Source organism: Ovis aries, chromosome 2 (assembly GCF_016772045.2).
Source record: "Ovis aries strain OAR_USU_Benz2616 breed Rambouillet chromosome 2, ARS-UI_Ramb_v3.0, whole genome shotgun sequence".
In the NCBI taxonomy this organism is placed as follows: Eukaryota; Metazoa; Chordata; class Mammalia; order Artiodactyla; family Bovidae; genus Ovis; species Ovis aries.
Genome location: NC_056055.1, coordinates 95880183 through 95904472, shown reverse-complemented (window position 1 = coordinate 95904472; position 24290 = coordinate 95880183). Strand labels below are relative to the sequence as shown.

The 24290-nt window shown below is 41.5% G+C and overlaps 1 protein-coding gene across 6 annotated transcripts in view; it reads right to left on the bottom strand.

Moving 5' to 3' along the window:
- TEK (TEK receptor tyrosine kinase) overlaps positions 1-24290 on the bottom strand; it is a 99054-nt gene that overhangs the window by 31123 nt on the left and 43641 nt on the right. For 4 of the 6 annotated variants that reach the window (XM_060411016.1, XM_027964593.2, XM_060411017.1 and 1 more), the window contains exons 3-9: positions 18998-19108; positions 17740-17892; positions 12751-12882; positions 11948-12088; positions 10149-10277; positions 7768-7919; positions 5888-6032 (exon numbers count right to left, since the gene is read on the bottom strand). In XM_060411016.1, the coding sequence (XP_060266999.1) occupies positions 5888-6032; positions 7768-7919; positions 10149-10277; positions 11948-12088; positions 12751-12882; positions 17740-17892; positions 18998-19108 (963 nt within the window). Of the gene's footprint in view, positions 1-5887; positions 6033-7767; positions 7920-10138; positions 10278-11947; positions 12089-12750; positions 12883-17739; positions 17893-18997; positions 19109-24290 lie in introns of those variants that run through there. The other 2 variants (XM_060411018.1, XM_060411019.1) reach the window with 1 other exon arrangement.

Here is a 24290-nt window from a genome sequence, read left to right as displayed (position 1 = left end):
GATCTCTCTTTCTGACAGTCTTTAAAAACTCCTGTGATTAGAATGGGTCCAACTAGATAATCAGGCGGCTCAAATGGTAAAGAATCTGCCTGTAATGCAGGAGACCCGGGTTTGATTGCTGGGTCAGGAAGATCCCCCGGAGAAGGGAATGGCTACCCACTCTTGTATTCTTGCCTAGAGAATCCCATGGACAGAGAAGTCTGGCGGGCTACAGTCCATGAGGTCACGAAGAGTCGGTCATGACTAAGGATCTGAACACACCTATATAATCCAGAATAATCTCCCCACCTCAAAGACCATGTATTCTCAATGGGACTGAAAGAGTACGCCCAACAAGGTAAAAATTGGTTCTTGATGAAAGAAAACATTCTTGGATATTTCGATGGTTTTTAGCCCCATAAGGGGCATGGTAAGTAAACAGATGTACAGCACGTTCACCACGTGAAGCAACTTCTGGTTTGAAAGGAAAGGATGTCTTGTCGGGCTGTCAGCATCCTGTTTACTCAGTTATAGAAGTAGCTCAACTCACTCAGCTTGCTTTGAGTCTTACTGAACTCCCGTGAGTTAGGTCCACCAGACTCCTGGGGCATGGAGAACACGTATGGGAATGGGGTAGCCGAGAAAGGAGACAGACTGTGAATCTGTCTCTTCTGCTCATGCACAAACTCCATGGTGTCACTGGACTTCACTTATGAAATTCAAAGATAGAATTTCAAGTTGAAGACAGCAGAAACTTAAACCAAGTATAGGGCCCTGTGTGGACAGGTCATAAGCCTATAAAGCCAGCCCTTCACATCACCCTTGCTGTATGAGGGGAGCATTGCAGTATTTGGAGATGGGAGTCTTTAAAGAGGCAATTCAGTTACAGTGAGGGCTACAGTCATTGCTAATCCCGTATGACGGCTGTCCTCATTAGCGTATTACTCAGTTATGTCCGACTCTTTGTGAACTCATGTACTATAGCCAGTCAGGCTTCTCTGTCCATGGAATTCTCCAAGCAAGAATACTGGAGTGGGTAGCCACACCCTTCTCCAGGGGATCTTCCCGACCCAGGGATCGAATCCTGGTCTCCTGAGTTGCTGGCTGATTCTTTACCATCTGAGCTACCAGGGAGGCCCTCATAAGAAGATAAAATTACCACACACACACACACACACACACACAGCGGGAAGACCCTGAGAAGATACAGGGAGAATATAGCTATCTACAAACCAAGAAGCAAAGGCTCAGAAGAAAGTAACCTTGCTAACAGCTTGATCTCAGATCAACATAAGATTACGCTGATCACGCAGCCTCCAGAACATTGAGAAAATTAATTTCTGTTGTTTAAGCCACTCAGTCTAGAGAACTTTGCTACTGCAGCCCTAGAAACCTATTACATATGAATATAACACAATCTACTTATTCTTTCTAATGCTGATGGATATTTGGACTATTAGGAATAAAACTCCTCAGAACATTCTTGAAGATTGTTTAACAAATGTACTCATTTCTTTTGAGCATAAACTTAGCTGTAGAATGTCATCACAGGGTAGGTATATACTTAGCTTTAGTATATATTGCCAATTTTCTAAAGTAGTTGTTCTAATTTGTACTCTGGGAGGAAAGTCTAGTATAGTCAACCTTCTAAATGCAGGTTCTGCATCTGCAGATTCAACCAAGGGCAGATCAATATTCAGAAAGAAAAAAAAAAACTCCAGAAAGTTCTAAAAGGCAAAACTTGAAAATTTCCATGTGCCAGCAATTATTTACAAAATATTTATATTATAGTTACAATGATTTACACAGCATTTACATTGCATTAGGTGTTACAATAATCCCCCTTGTCTGCAGGGGATACTTTCCAAGATCCCAGTGGATGCCTGAAACTGCAGACAATTTACCAAATTCTATATACACCATTTATTTCTCCCATACACACATACCAGAGGTAAAGTTTAACTTATAAATTAGGCAGAGTAAGGGAATATTCAAATTGCTAGCATCACATTGTTAAATACAAAAAAAGTTTCTTGAACATGAGCATTTTGATACCATGACAGAGGAAATGATAATGTAGATGTCTACTAGGTGACTAATGAGTGGGATACATGGGATGAAGGGAAAACCCATATCCCAGGATAGAGTGGGACAGTGTGAGATTTCATCATGCTACTCAGAACAGTACACAATTTAAAAATTACATATTATTTCTGGAATTTTCCATTTAGTGTTTTGAGCTTCAGTTGACCATGGGTAACTGAAACTGTGGAAAGTGAAACCACAGATGGGGGTGGGGGGTGGCTATTGCTTAAGTAATCTAGAGATGATTTAAAGTATACAGGAGGATGTGCATAGGTTGTACGCAAATACTACACCATTTTATAAAAGGGACTTGAGCATCTGTGGAGTTTGGTATCCAAAGAGGTCCTAGAATCAATCCCCTACAAACACTGAAGGAGATCTGTATCTCTGTATCTTTTTAAAATATTATCACTAAAGACACTGCTCAATTTACCTACTTGCAATTTTCCATTTTGTGGATACCAGTCAATATGACAGTGAAGAGGCATCAGTGACTTAGAACAAGAGATATTTCAATGGACTGATGTTGCGTGCTGTGCCTTATTTAAAAAATAAAAATTAGAATCAGTGACTCTTCTGAACCTTAGCAACATGGTTTGTTTTTTTACTTATTTACTTTCCATGGACAGCAAATATTCCAAAAATAACATAATTTGTCTTGTCTGCATATCATTTCCTTTCTTCCAAGAACAAGTATGATGTAAGAAATTATTTTGATTGTGTTGATGTTTTACTGAATAAAATAGATCCAGGCTTTTCCAGTAATCAAAAAAAAAACAACCAAACTTAAAGATTCTGAGGTTGTTTCTGTGGGTTCTCAGGGCAGAGAATCTAACTCTGTGAGGCTCTATATATGTTACTATTGTTACTGACCTTTTTTTAAAACAAGATTATGTTCTGGGTATTTACTTTCATTGACAGAGATTACCTCTAGGATCACCCAAAGATTCCTAATCAAGTAGTGAAATAGGTTAATTACACATCAACTTCCATTATCTTGCTTCCTTATCTGTAACAGGAGAGACTGAGAAAGCAAAATGATCTAGAAATGATGATGCAGGGTTGGACCAGGTTCCACACTGAGATTGGCTGTTCACAAGATGGGCTACCTTAGGCAAGTCACCTAAACCTCTGAACCTAGTTCTGGACTGATCAGGACGGGATAACAATACTATTGTGTCTGGTCTTCATAAAAATGAAGTAAGATAGGACTTCCCTGGTGGTCCTGTGCCTAAGACTCTGCACTCCCAAATCAAGAGGCCTGGGATCAATCCTTGGTCAGGGAACTAGATCCCACATGCCACAACTAAAGATCCTGCCTGCCGCAACTAAGACCTGGCAAAGCCACGTAAATAAATACAATGAATATTTTAAAAATATTAAGATGAATGAAGCATTTAGTCCAATGCCTTTCTAGAATACATACCACAGAGTTATTAGGTGCTTTTGTCTAAATACATTCAAAAGCAACTTTCAAATTTAAAATTTGTATTACCTCTCTGTACAACAAGTGAACTTGGATTTACTTCCACTCTATTCCTTCCCCTCAAGCCTTAAATGTACGCAAATCCACTTGGAATAATTCCGAATTTTGAAATACTATTTCATATTAGGAAGAATAGTCAGAACTCTGAATATATGAGAAAATAATCCATGTTCACTGTATAGCAAAGTCTGGGCTTCATATTAAGTGAGTAGTCTGCAAATTAAGATTCTCTAACTTCTCTGTAGTGAATCAGAAGTCAAGACAATGATGAAGTTAAACTTTCTACAAAAATAAAATCACTGTCAGACTTGTGTCAGATGCAATTCCACTACTTAACAATCTCACGATCACCCTGAGTGGTAGATAAGCTAAGCTTTATTTACAAATAGAGAAAGGTTCAGACAGATCACCCAGGGCCAGACATCCTAGAATGTGAAGTCAAGTGAGCCTTGAAAGCATCACTATGAACAAAGCTAGTGGAGGTGATGGAATTCCAGTCGAGTTCTTTCAAATCCTAAAAGATGATGCTGTGAAAGTGCTGCACTCAATATGCCAGCAAATTTGGAAAACTCAGCAGTGGCCACAGGACTGGAAAAGGTCAGTTTTCATTCCAATCCCAAAGAAAGGCAATGCCAAAGAATGCTCAAACTGCCGCACAATAGTCCTCATCTCATATGCTAGTAAAGTAATGCTTAAAATTATCCAAGCCAGGCTTCAGCAGTACATGAACCGTGAACTTCCAGATGTTCAAGCTGGATTTAGAAAAGGCAGTGGAACCAGAGATCAAATTGCCAACATCTGTTGGATCATCGAAAAAGCAAGAGAGTTCCAGAACAACATCTACTTCTGCTTTATTGACTATGCCAAAGCCTTCGACTGTGTGGGTCACAACAAACTGTGGAAAATTCTGAAAGAGATGGGAATACCAGACCACCTGACCTGCCTCCTGAGAAATCTGTGTACAGGTCAAGAAGCAACAGTCAGAACTGGACATGGAACAACAGACTGGTTCCAAATCGGGAAGGAGTACATCAAGGCTGTATACTGTCACCCTACTTATTTAACTTATATGCAGAGTACATCTGGAAAAGGCAATGGCAACCCACTCCAGTACTCTTGCCTGGAAAATACCATGGACAGAGGAGCCTGGTGGGCCGCCGTCTATAGGGTCGCACAGAGTTGGACATGACTGAAGCGACTTAGCCGCAGCAGCAGAGTACATCATGAGAAATGCTGGACTGGATGAAGCTGGAATCAAGATTGCCAGGAGAAATTTCGATAACCTCAGATATGCAGATGACACCACACTTATAGCAGAAAGTAAAGAACTGAAGAGCCCCTTGATGAAAGTGAAGAAGAAGAGTGAAAAAGTTGGCTTAAAACTCAACATTCAGAAAACTAAGATCATGGCATCTGGTCCCATCACTTCATGGGGAAACAGTGGAAACACTGGCAGACTTTATTTTGGGGGGGCTCCAAAATCACTGCAGCTGGTAACTGCAGCTATGAAATTAAAAGATGCTTACTCCTTGGAAGAAAAGTTATGACCAACCTAGACAGGATATGAAAAAGCAGAGACATCACTTTGCTAACAAAGGCCCAAATAGCTATGGTTTTCCCAGTGGTCATGGATGGATGGGAGAATTGGACTATAAAGAAAGTTGAGCGCCAAAGAACTGATACTTTTGAACTGTGGTGTTGGAGAAAACTCTTGAGAGTCCCTTGGACTGCAAGGAGATCCAACCAGTCCATCCTAAAGGGAAGCAGTCCTGAATGTTCTTTGGAAGGACTGATGCTGAAGCTGAAACTCTTAACACTTTGACCACCTGATGCGAAGAGCTGACTCATTTGAAAAGACCCTGATGCTGGGAAAGATTGCGGGTGGGAGGAGAAGGAGACAAGAGAGGATGAGATGGTTGGATGGCATCATCGCCTCAATGGACATGAGTTTGAGTAACCTTCGGGAGTTGGTGATGGACTGGGAGGCCTGGCCTGCTGCAGTCCACGGGGTCGCAAAGAGTTGGACACAACTGAGCAACTGAACTGAACTGAACTGAACAGAGAGGTCAAATTAATTTGCTCAAAGCCACACCCAAGTTTACTAGCTGTCAGCCATAAAAATCAAACCCAGGGCTATATAATTCCAAAGATCATAAACTTAATCCCTCCTTTCCATTTCAATGCACATAATTTTTTTGCTTAAGCCTTAGAATCCTGGAGGATTCCAAAAGGCATTTTAAGTGGTCAGGGGCATTTCTATCTAAAGGCAGCACCCAGCAATACATAAATGCAGAACCATCAAGGATACAATCTCTTCCCCTGGAAAATGGAGCATACCTTTAACAGAAATGTTGAAAGGCTTTTCCACCATCCCAGCCACTGTGTTCACACTGCAAACCCAGACTCCTGAGTCAGGGGGAAGGATCCGGTTGATGGTGAAGGAAGCCACGGAGAGATGACCCGTGTGGTTAAAGTCTTTTGGCTGAAAAGGTCAAATACAAAAAATAAAAAAGAAGCTTCTACAGAGGTATAAACACAAGGGTTCATAACACTGACCCCATCTCATTGTTAAATAAGAAGTTTTCTAGGAGAGATTAAGAAGATCAGTCCAATGCTTGTATAAGCATTGGCTTATTTCCAAAGCTATTGTAGTAACCCTGCAAGTTTATGTTGGATTGACGCCCTCGCAGATCCTGCTGTTGTAGTTGTGTGTTTGGGAGTATGGGATAAACACTTCCAAGCAAAAAGTCTAATTCCTTCTAAACTGCTTCTGGTAACATTTGTTTCTTTCTGGTTCAATGCAGTGATGGCTGGGTGAAAAGACAAAATGGCTTCTGAAGTGTTTGAGAGGCTGCTGAGTATGGTATTATGGAAAAAGTCAAGGCTCTGAAAACACATGGGCCGGAGCTCACATCCCAGCTCTGCCAATTCTGGCCAATTGCTTGGGCTTCCCTGGTGGCTCAGACAGTAAAAAATCTGCCCACAGTGCAGGACCTGTAGTGCAGGTTCGATTCCAGGCTTAGGACAATCCCCTGGAGAAGGGAATGGAAACCTACTCCAGCATTCTTACCTGGAGAATTTCATGCACAGAGGACCCTGGTGGGCTACCATCCATGGGGTCACAAACAGCTGGACACAACTGAGTGATTCTCACTTTCTTTAGTTATTTAACTTCACCCAACCAGTTTCCACTTCTGCAAAATAACTAACTAATGTTAAGTGAGACGTGTGTAGTGTGGTCAGCTCTCTCTAGAATGTAGCTGTGACTAGGATAGGCCAACAAGATTTTGGAAGCTGTCAATTGGCTCCTACTACACCTAGTGGATTGTTAAAGGGGAATCAGGAACATCTGATGTGTGACTGTTCTGCATATTCTGCCCCTAAGATATCACTTGGATCTACCTCCTGGTCAAGCTGATTCCTGGTCATCTTTGAGAGAAAAAAAATAACTAGTTCAAAGTCTTTAGACAACAAAATAAATCAATTTCCTGCAGACCACTTGTGACACACAGAAATTTGAGGTGGTACTTGTCTCTGGTGCATTTGGCATTGTTGAAAGAGGAAAGGGAAACATGTGGGAAAGTAGCTTAGTCCTTATTTCTTTCAAGCAAAGAAAAACGATGTGGTAGCACCCTAACCAGTGGTAAGTGCCAGAAATGAATACCCAGTCTTGTCTGAGATGTGATACACACACACATATACATATACATGATAGAATACTACTCAGCCATAAAACAGAATAAAATGATGCCATTTGCAGCAACATGGATGGACTTATTATCATACCAAGTGAAGCAAATCAGACAGGAAAAGAAAAATATCATATGATATCAGTTATATGTGAAATCTAAAATGTGACACAAATGAACTTATTTACAGAACAGAAACAGACTCACAGACATAGGAAACATACATGGTTTAGAAAACAAACATGGTTGCCACAAGGGAGAGGGGAAGTGGGGGATAAATTAGGAGTTCGTGATTGGCAGGTACAAACCACTACATAAAAAAAAGGATTTAGTGTATAAGAGAGGGAACTATATTCAATATCTTGTAATAACTTTTATTGGAAAATAATCTTGAAAAATATAACTGAATTACTTTGCTATATACCTGAAAATAACAACACTGTAAATCAACTATGCTTCAACTTTTAAAAAAGCTATAATTTGTTCTACCAAAGGAAAAAAGAAAGACAGAGAGAGAATAACTCTTACACGGAGCACTGTCCCATCTGGCTTCACCAGGGTCATTTCTTCATTAGCAGGTCGGGGCCAGCCAGATGCTTTGCAAATGGGGTTAAATTTACCACTGTTCACTTCTATATGTTCTGGCAAATCCTCTATCTTTGGAGTCATCCTTGGCACACCTGAATGAAGGAAACAACACTGTGAAACCTGATCTTTAACACAGCAGAAGCAGAAAACATGGAAGTAGTTACCATCTAGCAAGTCATGTACTGGGCAAGAAATCTGGCAAGTATTTTATTGTTTTATCATTACATAATAAATTTTGGGGGGTAGTTGCTCTCAATTCCCATTAAAATGGTTACCAGAACCAGAATTCACACTCTTTGCCACAATGATGTACTTTCTCAGGGTCCTAGGGGATACGGTCTCAGTGCTGAAATGGTCATCATCATCACATCTCTGCAGATCTTACTGTCCAGTCCCTCTCTTGCTTTTTAAGGGAATTTATTTTTACAAAAACAATAACAAAAGCCAGTTCTTCTTCCACTCTGCAAGCCCCCGATTCTCTGATCAACAATGTGATCATTAGTTTTGATATCTGAGAGATGTCTCATTGATTGGGAAGACTGCAACTGGCTGATGATTAATTATATTCACATTTACATCCAAGAAGTGAAGTGGAATAAAATTCCCCTAATCAATTTCCCATCAGTAGCCAAATAAAAAATACTGCTGCCAACATAGAAAGGAAAACAAATGCCTCTGATATCAAGAAAGGCATCGGGATTCCTTACTTAATGTCTACAGAGTAGAGAATGAATAATCCTGAAATTTAACAATTTTATTCTGAACTGTGGGGTCTTAGAGAGTTTTGGACCACATGTAGGACACAATTGAAAGTGGTCCAACACTAAGTAATGTAGGAGATGGACATGCACTTAAAACATTGGAAAAGTGGCTGTGTTCTTTCCAGAAAAAAAAGAACAGCAGTCATTTACAAGCTGCTCCATAGCAGTGGTGAGAGGAGATGAGGGTCAAGGTAAATGCATCAATATTGATATTTTATATTGATATCCTATCTCTCAAGCCTAGAATGAAACAAGTGAAGTGTATGGAGCAGGAAAGGAAAAGGTCTAATAGCCACAAAGGTATTCTTTGATATATCTGCAGACCTGGGGAGACTGTAATGAGAAACTTTGCCAAACTGTTTAGCACACTTAGGTACTGGTGTTGGAATTGTTCGAAGTGCTCTAACACTTTCAATCCATGCCTTTCCTTCTCTGTCCCCTTGAAGTTTTCTGCGATTAGATGGAGGTTGGAGGTACAGGTAGAGGGTGAGGGGAAAGGGGGCTGCCCCTTGAAAACCCAGAATCTGGGTCTAAGTTTGAGAGTCTCACAGTTTTTTTTTTTTGCAACACCGGCCTTAGTACAGAAAGAAGTGGAACAGAAAAGACAAATCATTAAGCTTGTCTGTTGCCCACTTGCAGTCCATCCTCTGACAGCCCCATAGCCTTTCCTCCCCTCTCTACACCCTCCCAGATTCCTACCCTGTAGCAAAGTCCAAATGCTGGGGTAGAAGGGAAAGTATAAAGCTGACAAGCTAAGGCCTTTGAGAAAACAGTTGGTATTTCTCTCCATACTTGTTCTGATATTTAAAACTCACAGAGAAAAGACTATAAATGTCTTACTGCTCTGAGTGCAGATTTCACTGGACATATGTTATTTATATTTGTTTGACTGGAAAAGTAATCTATGTTTATTATTTTTAAATTTTAAAAATATGCTTCTTTTGATTTTAAAGAGTATATTCTAGGACAGGGGTTAGCAGACTTTCCTTAAAGGACTAAATAATAAATATTTTCAACTTGGCAGGCCATATGTTCTGGGTGGTAACTACTCAACCCTGTTGTAAGAGCAGCCTCACATGATCTATGGTAAACAAAGGGGCATGGCTGTGTTCAAACAAGATTTTTAAATGAGAACAGATGGTAGGGCAATAAAAAGAAATGAGAAACATACTGATATGTGCTACAATATATATAAACCTCAAAAACAGTATGGTAAATGAAGAAAGCCAGCCAAAAAAAAGTATAATTCTTTCACTGCTGTGCATATCCAGGGGAAAGTCTGATCCTAGAAAAGACTGTCAAAGAGGTTGACAGAGATCTTCAGTGGCTGGTTATCACTCAAGTGCACGAGGTTCATTCTTTATGGGAAAGGGCAGTGTGAGAGTCCATAAAGAAGGTTCAGATAGCTGTCCTTTAGAACAGAGGATCTGTTCTTCCCTACTTCTGCTTGGAAACAGAAGGAGTTTAAGACTCTTGGGCTAGGGGGGCAAGAATTATGCCAGCAAAGCTGGGTTCAGACGTGCTGAACTCGGCCCTGATTACAGTGTTACCTTGCTTTACCTTCTTTCTCACACTGGAGCCCTTGGCGTCCTGGAGAGCAGAGGCATCCTTGGAACCGATCGCATTTCTCCCCATTGGAGCAACTGCACCTAAGCTTACAGTCTGGTCCATAATAACCAGGCTGGCATGCTGTCAACAAAGACATCAACAACTAGTGTTAATATGGGGGAAGGGTGAAAACTCAGTCTGTAAGTGGCTAGTTCTATTTTTCTCTCCAAGCTATCAACCTTACTGGTTATAAAAAGTAGTAAGTGATATATCTGTATTACCAAGCGATTAAAGGTTAGAGAAATTCTGATTCCAGGCAAGTTGAAAAAGCACTTACCAGGCCACCTGAAAGCATTGAAGAGTGATGGGGTGGGAGGGAGAATGGGAAGGACCAGGAAGGTTCTGAGGGGAATTAAAACTTGGAATATGGGAACGGTGTGCTCCCCAGCTTTTAGTCTCATGTTGGCACAGCTGACACTATGTGGGGATGTTAGAACTCCAGAGAAAACCTGAAGTCCTACTGGTAGAGGAGTCTTAGAGGACAGAGTCAAGGGTAACTGCAGCCACTTAGAATTGAGAGGGAAAATCTAGAAAGGAAGAACCAGAGGGAGGGAGTCCCAAATTTTTGGCTGTTCCCTGAACCACACATCTTAAGTGCAGGCTCAACACAGCCCATCTAAAGGTAAAAGGAATGAACTGAGTCTGAGCTGATGCCTGGGAGTCAGAGTTTACAGTTTGAGTCGTCCCAAATTGATTGCCTTATAGGACATAAGAAAACAAAATAAACACTCCTCAGAGGAATATACTGCACTCCAGAGTCTCCTCACTGTAACTTTCAGAATGTTTAGAATACAATCAACACAAGAAGAAATGAAATACTGCCATGTAGTCCATCTCCCAGCAGTACCAGATATGGAAAAAACCTGACTTTGGGGAGCAATTACTGAAACATCTTTGAGCTCTGGCTAACTCACCACATTAGCATTTGTTAGGGAGGGTCTAGCATATCTGGCTACAGATTCATGTTAAGTCGGGCTCCCCATTTGGCTCAGTGGTAAAGAATCCGCCTGCAGTGCAGAAGATGCAGGAGACGTGGGTTCTATCCCTGGGTCAGGAAGATCCCCTGGAGGAGGAAATGGCAACCCACTCCAATATTCTTGCCTGGAGAATCCCATGGACAGAGAAGCCTGGTGGGTTACAGTCCACAGGGTCTCGAAGAGTTGGACATGACTGAGCACGCATGCATTCACATTAAGTTACCGTGTGATAGTCTATATGAAAAGCTTATTGGAAAGTAGATGAGAAACGTACACCTCTGAGCTTCTTTGAGTAGGTGAAGCTAGTATCGCTTGAGCAAGGGCCACAGAAGATAAGATCTTAACTTCCTTGATTTTCAAATCCCAAATCTTATCTGTATCTGACATAAAGTACTGATATTTATGATGTAGTGAAAAAGAAATAAATCTATGCCTTTCCAGCCCAAAATGTGGTCTGAAATGCAACAGCATCATCTGGGAGCTTGTTAGAAATGCAGACACTCAGTCTTCCGTCCAGACCTATAGATCAGAATCTGTGGTCTAAAAAGATCCCCAGGTGATATGTATCAGCAGCACTTTCTACATGTTCCAGAGTCTTAATACAAAAGCATAATTAACTTCAGATGAAAGTATCTTTGATTCAAAACCCTATAGCTCAGCAAAGACAGTTGACTGAGTAGTCCAGGTATGTCCTACACACCGATGTCTGGGAAGCTGGGTCTCCTTGGTATACCTGCTAGAACCTTGTCTCTTCAGGGTGTGACTGGCCCATACCTTCATTGCACTGCAGACCCTTCCAGCCTGTGGCACAGGAACACCCATAGGGGTCTGGGAGACAGAACATGAAGGACTTGCATCCCTCTGGTTCACTACACCTTTCTTTACAAGTTCTGCCAAATGTGTGCGGTTCACACGCTATGGGAGAGAAAAAGATAATTCAGAGGCAAATACCCAACCCTTTGAAAGGCATGATTCTTCTTTTCAAGGGTCTCTCCTAGACCACTGAACATGGAAGATAGTCCAGCCTGAGCCATGGAATAGTCAGGGTAAAGAACCCTTATGGTCCACCTTACAGATAATGAAACTGCCTTTTGGACAGGACATAGGAGCCACTACTCCCAGTTATGCAGGCCGTGCATTGCACAAACTGACGGAATGGTGTTCACATCAATGACGTCACAGATTTGTACACCTGTTACAACTTTCCCCTGGTGGCTCAGCTGGTAAAGAATTCACCTGTAATGTGGGAGACCTGGGTTCAATCTCTGGGTTGAGAAGATCCCCTGGAGAAGGGAACAGCTACCCACTCCAGTATTCTGGCCTGGAAAATCCCATGGACTCTATAGTCCATGGGGTCGCAAAGAGTTGGACACAATTGAGTGACTTTCACAACTTTCCAGTGGTTGACAATAAAGAGCCTTCAGGAAAGGGCACCTTTTTTGAATTCACACAAAGGTACCATATCGCGTCACAGAGGCCATTTAGCTTCCATCCCCAACTGTGTCCAGATCTAAAATTTGGATTCAGCAATGATGGATTTTAAATCCAAAGGTACTCATCAAGCACTCTTGACTTACCCTTCTCACACGTTCTCCCCATAAACCCAGGAGGGCAAATGCATTCCCCAGTATCTTCATGGCAAATCCCATTGTTCATACAAGCAGTGCAGATGCGGTTACATTCAGGTCCCCACTTCTGAGCTTCACATCCTTTGGTTAAGGAAAACAAAACTCTGGTGAGTGGAGCACATTCATTCCTCAAAGCTCTGCTGAGCACCTGCGACATGTTAGTCACATGAGTGAACACTGGTGAATGAAGATAAATAAAATGCAACCTTTGCTCTCTAAAAGTTACGAGTCCAATGCGGGAAACAGACATGTAATGGAACATGATAAAGACAAAGATAGACGTACCCAATTATTTTTTTAACTTTTCATTTTATATTGGAGTATAGCTGATCAACAATGTTGTGCTAATTCCAGGTGGTCAGCAAAGGGACTCAGCCACACTTATACATGTACCCATTCTCTCTTAAACTCCTCTCCCACACAGGCTGCCACATAATGCTGAGCAGTATTCCTTGTGCTATATATATAGTAGATCCTTGTTGGTTATTCATTTTAAATATAGCAGTGTGAGAACTATCTAATCTGTATTAGGGTTGGAATATGGCATAAAGGAAGGCTTCCCAGAGGAGGTGGTATGTGAGTTGAATCTGTAAGACCTCCTAAAGTGACAAAGAAGATAATGCTGGAGAGTGTGTTCTGGGCAAAGGCTAGATTGGGAGGAAAACATGGTATGTTTGAGGAGCTGCAGGTACAGTTAGAGACAAGAGTAGTGGTTTTCAAAGGGTGATCCATGATGAGTAGCATCTCCATTATCTGGGAATCTGTTAGAAATGCAAACCCCAGACTCCTATCTATGACTTACTGGATGAGAAACTCTGGAGGTAGCTTAGTACCCTATGCTTCACAGGTGTTTTAGATAATTCTGAGGCATGCCAAATTTGGGAACATCCAGTTTAAAGAATGTGGAGAAAAACCTAAATGGGCAAAGAATCTGAAAAAGAATAGATATATGTATAGGTATAACTGAATCACTTTACTCTACATATGAAATAACACAACATTGTAAATCAGCCATACTTCAATATTAAATAAAAATTTTTTAAAGATGAAGAATGTGGAGAAGGGAAACAAGCTAAAAGGGGAAGCAGGAGCTAGTAGCACTCAAATATTTTTCAGGTAGAAAACACAGAAGAAATGAAGCAAGATTCAAAACTGAAAGCACAAGAATGGTAAAAGGCTTCCTAGATTCATATTTCCTGGCTCCTCCACTTCAGTGCCTGGTGATTTGAGATTGTTAATTAGACCCAAAGACACCTTCTAATATAAGGAAAACTCAGGGGGAGTGGGGTGGGGTGACCTTTTGTGGTCAGGAATTTAGTTTAATCTTTCTTCTGAAAGGAACTAATGTCTTTGTCCCTGAATATGAGTCTCACAGTGGTGAACTTGGACCTGTGCCAATGGCTTATAATATTTTTGGCAAGAACTCCTGGTTATCAGTATTTTCTCTAAAATAATCAGTAAGACTGTCAACACAGACCCAGTCTGACAGGCAACCACCTAACAGATAAAGCTACAAAATGTCTCAAAGCTAATGTTTACATGCCTGCATGTATAAAGGGGAAAATTCTACACAATCAGTGATTTCTTGAAAGCCAGACCCCAGATTATCTTTAGACGCTGAAAACTAATGATGACAGAACCCCGGGATAAAAGTGGGTCTCCTGTTACATTAACCTATGTACCAATCTGTAGACCTGTCACAGTTTCACTCTTAATCCTGGGAAAGAGAAAAGGATTAAGCTTGAGGAAATAAATGGGGTGATCTCTCAGGGATGAAGGCAGGAAAAGAGTTCCTTGATAAGCAACAAGTATGCAGTTCGTTGTCATTTAGTCACTCAGTCGTGTCCGACTCTTGTGACCCCATGGACTGTAGTCTGTCAGGCTCCTCTGTTCATGGGATTTCCCAGGCAAGCATACTGGAGTGGGTTGCCATTTCCTTCTCCAAGTATGCAGTTAGGCCTCTGTGATTTTCTTCAAAATATAAAAAGTATTGTGTTCTAGAAAACTATAGATCCATGGCATCCAAAGAGAAATCTTACAATCTTAATGTTTTCAAAAAATCTTAAAAAAAAAAAAACTGTATCGGAGTATAGTTGCTTTACAGTGTTGTATTAGTTTCCACTGTATCTGCTATACTGTCACGGAGAGAATTTATGCTGAAAAGAAACCCTGTAAATATAACCAGTTTGATTTTTAATATTCAGTCTTTATGACAGAATATCACCCTTATGGCAGAAAGTGAAGAACTAAAGAGCCTCTTGATGAAAGTGAAAGAGGAGAGTGAAAAAGTTGGTTTTAAGCTCAACATTCAGAAAACAAAGATCCAGTCCTGTCAATTCATGGCAAATAGATAGAGAAACAGTGGAAACAGTGACAGATTTTATTTTGGGGGGCTCCAAAATCACTGCAGATGGTGACTGCAGCCATGAAATTAAAAGACACTTGCTCCTTGGAAGAAAAGTTATGACCAACCTAGACAGCATATTAAAAAGCAGAGACATTACTTTGCTAACAAAGGTCCATCTAGTCAAGGCTACGGTTTTTCCAGTAGTCATGTATGAATGTGAGAGTTGGACTATAAAGAAAGCTAAGTACCAGAGAATTGATGCTTTTGAACTGTGGTGTTGGAGAAGACTCTTGAGAGTCCCTTGGACTGCAAGGAGATCCAACCAGACCATCCTAAAGGAAATCAGTCCTGAATGTTCATTGGAAGGACTGATGCTGAAGCTGAAACTCCAATACTTTGGCCACCTGATGTGAAGAGCTGACTCATTTAAAAAGACCCTGATGCTGGGAAAGATTGAAGTCAAGCGGAGAAGGGGATGACAGAGGATGAGATGGTTGAATGGCATCACCAACTCAATGAACATGAGTTTGAGCAAACTCCAGGAGTTGGTAATGGACAGGGAGGCCTGGCGTGCTGCAGTCTATGGGGTCACAAAGAGTTGGACACGACTGAGCAACTGAACTGAACTGATTCCTAGGGTTCAAATTTACCTGAAAAGATATACTAGTTATGAGAAATGGACAAATGCCTTCAACTGTACCTCATTTCTTAGTAAACATAAAAGAGGTCAAGCAGGGAAAGTGTTCATCATTCATTCGTGTCAGACTCTTTGAGATTCCAAGGACTATAGTTCGCCAGGTTCCTCTGTCCACGGAATTCTCCAGGCAAGAATTCTGGAGTGAGGTGCCATTTCCTTCTCCAGGGGATCTTCCCAACCCAGAGGCTGAACCTGGGTCTCCTACATTGCAGGCAGATTCTTTATTGTCTGAGCCACCAGGGAAGCCCCAAGTAGGGAAAAGTAATTTTAAATGGGATGGTTGTGACCCAGCTCAAACTTTGTTAGAATGATTTTAGATATTAGCAGTGCTTTTCCAACAGTTTTACCGAAATGAGAGCAAAAGAAAATAAATGTGCTTCTGACAGTCTAAAAAGGAGACAAATTGGAGATCAAAATGTGTTCGAAGTCTTTTATCTTCAAAGTTCAAGAGAATTTTAAATTCTAAACTATGCTAAGTCTTATTTGCTCTGATGTTAAAGAAAAAAAAGTTTTAAACCTTTTACTATGTATCAACATCTGATGTTTCTGATATTGTTAGGAAATTTGCCAATTTTTATCCCTGACTCTGAGCATGGAACATGGTGCTATATCACATTGGAGAGACCATGTTTTTATTTTTTAAAATTTTTTTAGGTTATGAAAGTATGGTAACACATTTACCATATAGTAGTTCCACTATATATCACAATCATTTAAGTAGATAAATTTTTAGTTGGAGTTTCAATATCAAGCTGGAGAGACCATCTTAATGAAGTGAATGCAAATTGTGTCCTTGCCATTCAGATTCTCAAAGAAAGGAGATGAATGAAAGGGGATTTTACTTGCCCAAACTAGATGAACCACACTTTTCACAGGTCTATTGTCATACTGCAATACCTGTTTCTCTATTTATGTATGTACCTGCTCTGCTTGAGAATTACCTGAGGGACAGTCATTCAGCTTATTATCTTTGTATTCTCAATACCAACATAATGTCTGGCAGAGACTTATAATCCACACAGATTTGTTGAATGAATGAATGCATGAATATAATGCAAAGCAAAACAAGTGCTCTTCATGAATTAGGGGTGCTAATCATTAGAGAAATGACAGAGGATCCCTGTCAGAATACTTAGACCTGAAGGCCTGAACATTTCATATCATGAATACCTAACACAACTGGGGAAAATTCAGGGCAAATTTTTTGCTTTCTATAGACCAATTTTTAATAAAAAAGACTGGTGATAGTTACTCTCTACCTTGATAGCTATAATAGGGGGGAAACATTTTCACTAGTTGTAATACTTGCATTTTTCAAACCTGAAAACAGAAAACACATTTGGGAGTTAAATGATCTCAAAAGTGTGTGATTTATGGGGGACTTAGTGTTTAACTAGATATTAGACTAACCCAGAAGGCCTAACTCTTCTCCCAGTAGCAGACACCTTTTTGGGGGACTGTCCATCTCAGAGGGGTTCCCATTGTGTCTGAGGAAACTGCTGCTATTCACGTGTGAGGTCCTAGAGCCCTCGCTGTAATATGTGGCTCCACCCCCACCTATAACTCCTTGGTCTAGGCAGGTAGACACCTGACAAATGTCAGACCAATCTGACTCTTCATCCTGAGAGTTCAACATTTAGAAGTAAGTGAAACATCACTGAAGCTAAGTTAGGGTAATGGTAGCATCCTAGAGAGAAAGTCCACCCTCCCACACTGCAGTGCTGAGCTGAAGATCTTCCCTGGAAGATATTTTCTAGAACTTGCTTGTCAGCCTTTAAATCAGTTTTTAAGAGTCTTTAGTATACTTCCAAGTAATCCCAGTTTTTGCTTAAGTATCCAGAGTCAGTTTTGGTTACTCACAACTCAAAATTGTAACAGCTACACCGTCACTTACTCCGGACTATGAGCCTGGTGAAGGCTGAGGTGAAGAGGTTTCCTCCTATGTACCTGGCCGAGTACACGCCAGCATCCTGGGGCTGAGCGTGAGGCAGATGCACTTCCAGAATGTCAGGGACTTCGTGCCGGGGCACCGAGTGGATGAAGGAACCTGTAAGGGAGGAGAGTGAAGAACCATGGGTCACCCTCAAACACTCCTGTTCCCTTGTCTGGCCCCTCCACTTGATCAGCTTTCCCTGACCTGATATAGAAAACGTGCTCAAGCATATTAGATGTGGGAAAAGAATGAAAAGGTTGCTATTGAATGCTCTCCCAAAACTCAAGAAAAGGATGGTGCTGGAGCAGATAGGTCTACCTATCTATGAGGTCCACCACTGAACACATGAGGATGAGAGTAGCCTAACATTCTTATCTTCTGCAGGGAGAGGTAACTAGGCAAACCTGGGGAAAATGTCAGGTAACCTTGCCAACTAATCAATTAAGAGACACCTAGAATTACTACTCCCACCTGTAAGTCTCAGCCATCCACAGAACCCAGACTAGGCCCCATCAATATCTCAGCTGCATGAGACAACTGCCACCAGACGGTCCCAAACTGTAGTTGGACACAGACAGATTTGCATTGCACAGTTAGACCCCCATAATCACCACCAATTGGCATTCCAGGTTCACTGCCCTTTCCCTTAGCCTTGCAATCAAACAGGGTCACATGGCAGAATTTGAGACCCCAAATATTACATCATGACGGAATTTTGTTAAACATTCATAGTTCATGTTGTATATTCCCATAACATCTTATGGAAAAGATGAACTTTTTGGCTAACCCAATACACTGTAGGTGCATTCACATATGTATATAAATCTCCATTTTAATTTATTTAAGTAACCAAACATGTTACCTAAGACAGCTTCTATCATAGAATTTGGGCTTCCCTGGTAGCTCAGACAGTAAAGAATCTGCCTTCAGTGCAGGAGAACAGGGTTCAATCCCTGGGTCAGGAAGATCCCCTGGAGAATGGAATAGCTACTCACTCCAGTATTCTTGCTTACAGAATTCCACAGACAGAGGAGCCTCATGGGCTATAGTCCATGGGATAGCAAAGAGTCGGACAGGACTGAGCAACTAACATTTTCACTTAGCAGCCTGACTTCAAACATCTGCCCCCAAGACTGGAATGAGATAATGACCCAGTATTGCTTGGCTGTCTGATGTCTTACACAACAATGCAAGAATGAAACAAAACACATGGACTCACCATTTTTGTAAATCACTGCATCTTCTTCTTTAATCAATACCTTTTTGAAAGATATGTTCACATTATCTCCCCTGTCCACAGTCATAGTTAAAGTAGCTGGTAGAAAGGAAGCTGTTAAAAGAGAGAGAGAGAAAAAAAAAAACAAATGAGAAAATGAGGTTACATAGCTTCTCCACGAACAACTGAAACTTGAATCAGAGGATGAGATCTGGGACTTGGCAGGAGTCAGGGATTTTCATGTTAGCTTAGAGAGCTACCCTGTGAAGACACATGATGCCTCTGAACCATGCTCCAAAGCACCTGGGCTTTAGGTACATCTGCTTGCTTTCCTTAGTACCTGCCAACCCAGGCATGGCACTCTGCAAGATTCCCACAGAGATGCTGTGGGGCAGATGGTGATGAATGTGGACCCAGAGGGAGAGCGGTGTAGATCAAAGAGCGCTGTGAGCACTGGAATTAGACAGTCCTGGGCTTAAGGTCACCCTCTGCCAATTTCTGAACCTCTTTGACCCAGTTACTTCACCTCTGAACACCTCAGCTTCCTCATCTGTAATTTGGAAGTAAAAGTGTTTACCTTAAACAGTTGTTAGGAACATTAAAGGGCTTCCAAGGTGGCGTGGTGGTCAGGTCTGCCTGCCAGTGGAGGAGATGTGGGCTCAATCCCTGGGTTGGGGAGATCCCCTGGAGGAGGAAATGGCTACCCACTCCAGTATTCTAGTCTGGAAAATTCCATGAACAGAGGAGCCTGGAGGGCTACAGTTCATGGGGTTGCAAAAGAGTCAGACACGACGAAGAGACTAAACAACGCCTAAGCAACAACAAACACGAACATTAAATGATGTATGTGAAAGCTCTGGGTGCCTAGAAGAGGTCAGGATCTTTCCCAGATATAAACGAAGGCCACGCTGCTGTGCTGATGTGTGCAGTGTGGCCACGAGAGGTGGGGAAGGCAGACAGGGGGCCCCAGGGGCCACTTTCCAGGGCTCCCTGTCGCCTGGCTAGAAGCTTCATTTCGCAATCTAACCCAAGTGGCTCTTACTCTCTGCGACATGCCCTTCGGCTCCTGTGAGAATTTTTCGTGACCATTTCATGCTGTTGTTCCTTTCTCTGTGGTTTGTTTATATTTTCTGCTTCTTTGTGTGAAGATTGTTTAGCTAACCGTGGGACTTCTCACTCAGCATTGTATTCTGAAAGGGAACCGAGATCCCCCCTTCGGCTCAACTCCAGCGTGGTTGTTCTTTCTGCCCATTCTGTGGTTCTTTATTATTTCAGACTTTGTGCCTTTTAAGCTCCCTGTTTTGTGAGGATCTGAACACAGTCACACGGCAGTGTTCTCCTGCCGCCCAGCCTGCCACCTCCTGCCTTCATGGCTCTAGGCTGACTGCTCTTTGCTGAGGACTAATGGGGGGCATCCACAAGCCAGCCTTGCAACTGGGCTTCTTGATGACACCAGAATCCGGCTCAAACTTTACACATAGTCAGATAATCGTGTGACTTGACCGGATCATGAAAACAATAAGCTCCTATGAACCAGGCATTGTTCTAAGAAACTTGCACAAATTTAATTTTCATAATATCTCCAGGAGATAGGTACTGCAATTATCTTAATTTTACAAATGAGGAAATCAAGGTCCAGAGAGGTTAAAAATTCTCTTCACGATTACACAGCAAGTTCACGGGACAGCCAGGATTTGAAGCAGGCAGTTCGGTTCCAGAGGTCTCTCCTAAGACCTTTGTTTTAAATAAAAAAAAAAAAAAGAAAGAAGTATTTATTTATTCTTTATCTTTTGATCACATTGCATGGCATGCGGGATCTTAGTTCCTTGACCAGGGATCGAACCTGCACCCCCTGCGTTAGCAATGTGGAGTCTTAACCACTGAACTCCAAGGAAGTGCCCAACATTCTATTTTTAAAATGAGATTACTGAGGCCTATGTTAGAAGATGACTTGCTCGAGACCATTTGGATTGGTTAATTAACTCACAGATCTTACCCGAGAATATAATCCACTTATTCCTTAAGGAGTGGAGAAGAAACTACGAGGTAGTTAAATGACATTATAACTCTCAGTGTTTATTTATCATTAAATTGAAGGAGACAACTGAAACTTAGCTCAATTATTTTTCATCTATGGGAAATATCTTTCATTTTATGTCCATTATTATTTTGAGTAATCACCTGACAGCCCTATGAAGACAAGACATCCACGTCTATCATGTGGGTGGTGGAGTTAAGGGTGACTAAGCCCCTTCTTGAAGGCCTCCTGACCATGAGTAAGTGTGAAAGTTGAGACACACACTTAAGATCGCCAGCCTTGTTCCAGACATAAGCCCTCCAGAATCATCTTCCCTAGGCCCATGTCCTTACTTCTCACTTCCAGCCATTCAGAACTGTGCTCAGTGCTATAAACAGACCACGTGATCACTCACGTCCACTTTCTCTCTTCTCTTCCCTGTGTCTCACCAAGTCCTACTTAATCAGCAGTCTCCATTGAGACATCACTTTTTCCACGGGTCTTCCAGAATCAGTTCAGTCACTCAGTTGTGTCTGACTCTTTGCAACCCCATGAACCGCAGAATGCCAGGCCTCCCTGTCCATCACCAACTCCCGGAGTCTACCCAAACCCATGTCCATTGAGTCGGTGATGCCATATAACCATCTCATCCTCTGTCATCCCCTTCTCCTGCCCTCAATCTTTCCCAGCATCAGGGTCTTTTCAAATGAGTCAGCTCTTCGCATCAGGTGGCCAAAGTATTGGAGTTTCAGCTTCAACATCAGTCTTTTCAATGAACGCCCAGGACTGATCTCCTTTAGGATGGACTGGTTGGATCTCCTTGCAGTCCAAGGGACTCTCAAGAGTCTTCTCCAATACCACAGTTCAACAGCATCAATTCTTCAGTGCTCAGCTTTCTTTATAGTCCAACTCTCACATCCAGGAATCCAGGTTAACTGCCCTAGGATTGTCTTCCCGCATGCTCTGCCCTTCCCAATTACAGCCCCACGAAAAGTGTATCTCTCCTACTGGACTGGGCGTTCCAGGAGGGCAGGCTCATGGCGGTTTTGGAAGGCAGCACAGGGTGGTGGTTAGGGCCTTGATTCTGGGATCTGGCCCAAGTACACCTTCCCAGGTCCAATACAGGGAACCAGGTATGTAAATGCTTCTAAGTTACAATAGTTATAATGCTTATCTATTAATAGGAAATCATAATTGTCCTCATCAGATATGCATTTGCTAATGACTCAATTACACAGCAATGTGTATAAAAAGTTGCTAGGGAGATGTCAGGCACATAGTAAGTATTTAAGAAATGTTAACATCAATGCACCTCCCATGCGTGGCACAAATAGAGGCTTAAGGATACTTGTGGAAAGAATACATGAAAGAATCTGATTTCTAATTTTTCTATTTTCTTTATATTTTTAACATGCTCATTTGAGTTACTCAGATACAAATGGCAAATCTGTCAACTTCATAAATCATGTTTGGGAAATTACATGTTCTTAAAGCTATTTCTCAAATGAAAATAGGAAGAAAAATAACATAGCTGTCCTCTGATAGAACACTCTGAAACAGATCTTTGGATGTGAAAGTGTTTCAAACTTCATTTATACTTCCCTACCCCCAAATGCAATTTTCAGGGAGGTTTGAACAAACTGCTTTTGACTTTTTCAGATGATGCCATTGATAGAACAAACAAACAAAAAAATCCTTCCGCTATTTGGCCATTTGGACTATGCGAGCCAATTTAAGCCATGTTTTGCCACATCTCAAATGGATTTTCCACTTCCTCCCCAGATACACGAGTCAGCAGCAAGCAGGAATATGGTGGTGTTTATCCTATCCTGCTGTGTCCCTAGGCAGGCGCTCCTGAGTTCCCAAGAAGTTTTAGTAGTGAATTAATAGTGTCATGAAGACATAGTGTTGGAGGTTTTCTTGACTCACCATAAAAGATGTCACTTTCTTTGCACCATATTTCAGCCATTGGATGGTCAAAGAAAATCAGTTCAACAGCCTGATATGATGTTATTCAAATACAGCAGGGAACGTACTGCCTATTTTTCTATTTTGTCTAAACCTCCACAATTATGTCGACAGCTGATATTAAAATTTTCCATAATTGAAAGGGAAAACTAACAGTTCCACTAAATTATTGCTCATTACAAGGCACTAAATAATGATAATTATTGAACATCTAGTGTAAGCCAGATAATGCTGGCGGTTTCATTTGATCCTCAAACGTATGTGGTAAAGTCTCTCTCTCCATTTATTTTTTAAATGAGCAAACTACGATTTCAGTTAAGTAACTTGCAACTTAAGTAGGTTGCAGAGCTGGGCTCAAACCCGTGTCTGGCTGACCTTCACCCCCATCTCTCTGTGCTCTAGGTTGCTTTTTGGGGTTTCCATTAGAGTTGCTGTACTTTACAAAACAAGTGCTCAGAATGGGGGAGGTAGTTGTTAACCTTAAGTGAGAGTGATATGGAAAGGGTAGCACAATACAGGCTCTGAAGCCAGACCGCCTGGCATCAAATCCCTTTCCCACCATTTACAAACGGCTATTGTTATTTTTATGTAAATTGTTCCGCAATATCTCACTTTACACGGGCTTTCAGGAACATAGTGACTGTGTAAATCAAATCTTACACTCATGGGAGCTGGCTTCTTGCATGCACCAGCTTATTCTTATTTAAAACCTAAGACACTTTTGAAGATATACCCATTTCACAGATGATTAAAAATGAGACCAATCAAAGTTGAGTAACTCGCTAAGGTCATACAACTGGTAAGTAGTAGAAAAATAATTAAACTCAGGAGAATGTGAGTCTAAAAAACCACCTTCTCTCCACTGTTCATCACTATCTATGCCCGCCTTAGCCTCATTTACCTGAATTTAAACTATCCTTACCAGTGCTGACCTGGACTCTCACTTTGGAGGGATCATTATAATTGTTTTTAGACTCCCAATGTTTTGGTTTAATATGCTGTATGGTTTCCTATTTATACATTTCCAAGACAGCCCAGAAAAGGCATTTCTCACTTCATTCCTGTGAGGCCATTGGAGCACAAATCTCAGATCATCTTTGTTCAGAATGTGGACATATCTGCAGAAGGACATAACTCTTAATACAAGTCAAATCCCAGATGCCACATTTGAAAAATAACAGAGTTGACTTCAGCCATGATAGCTTTGGCACACCTCACATCCCTTTGTTCACCTCTCTTCCCTCACTGGAGAGCCACATTCCTGGGAATTTCTGTTGTGCATTTTTCCCACCGGCCTGGTGTCACTTAAAG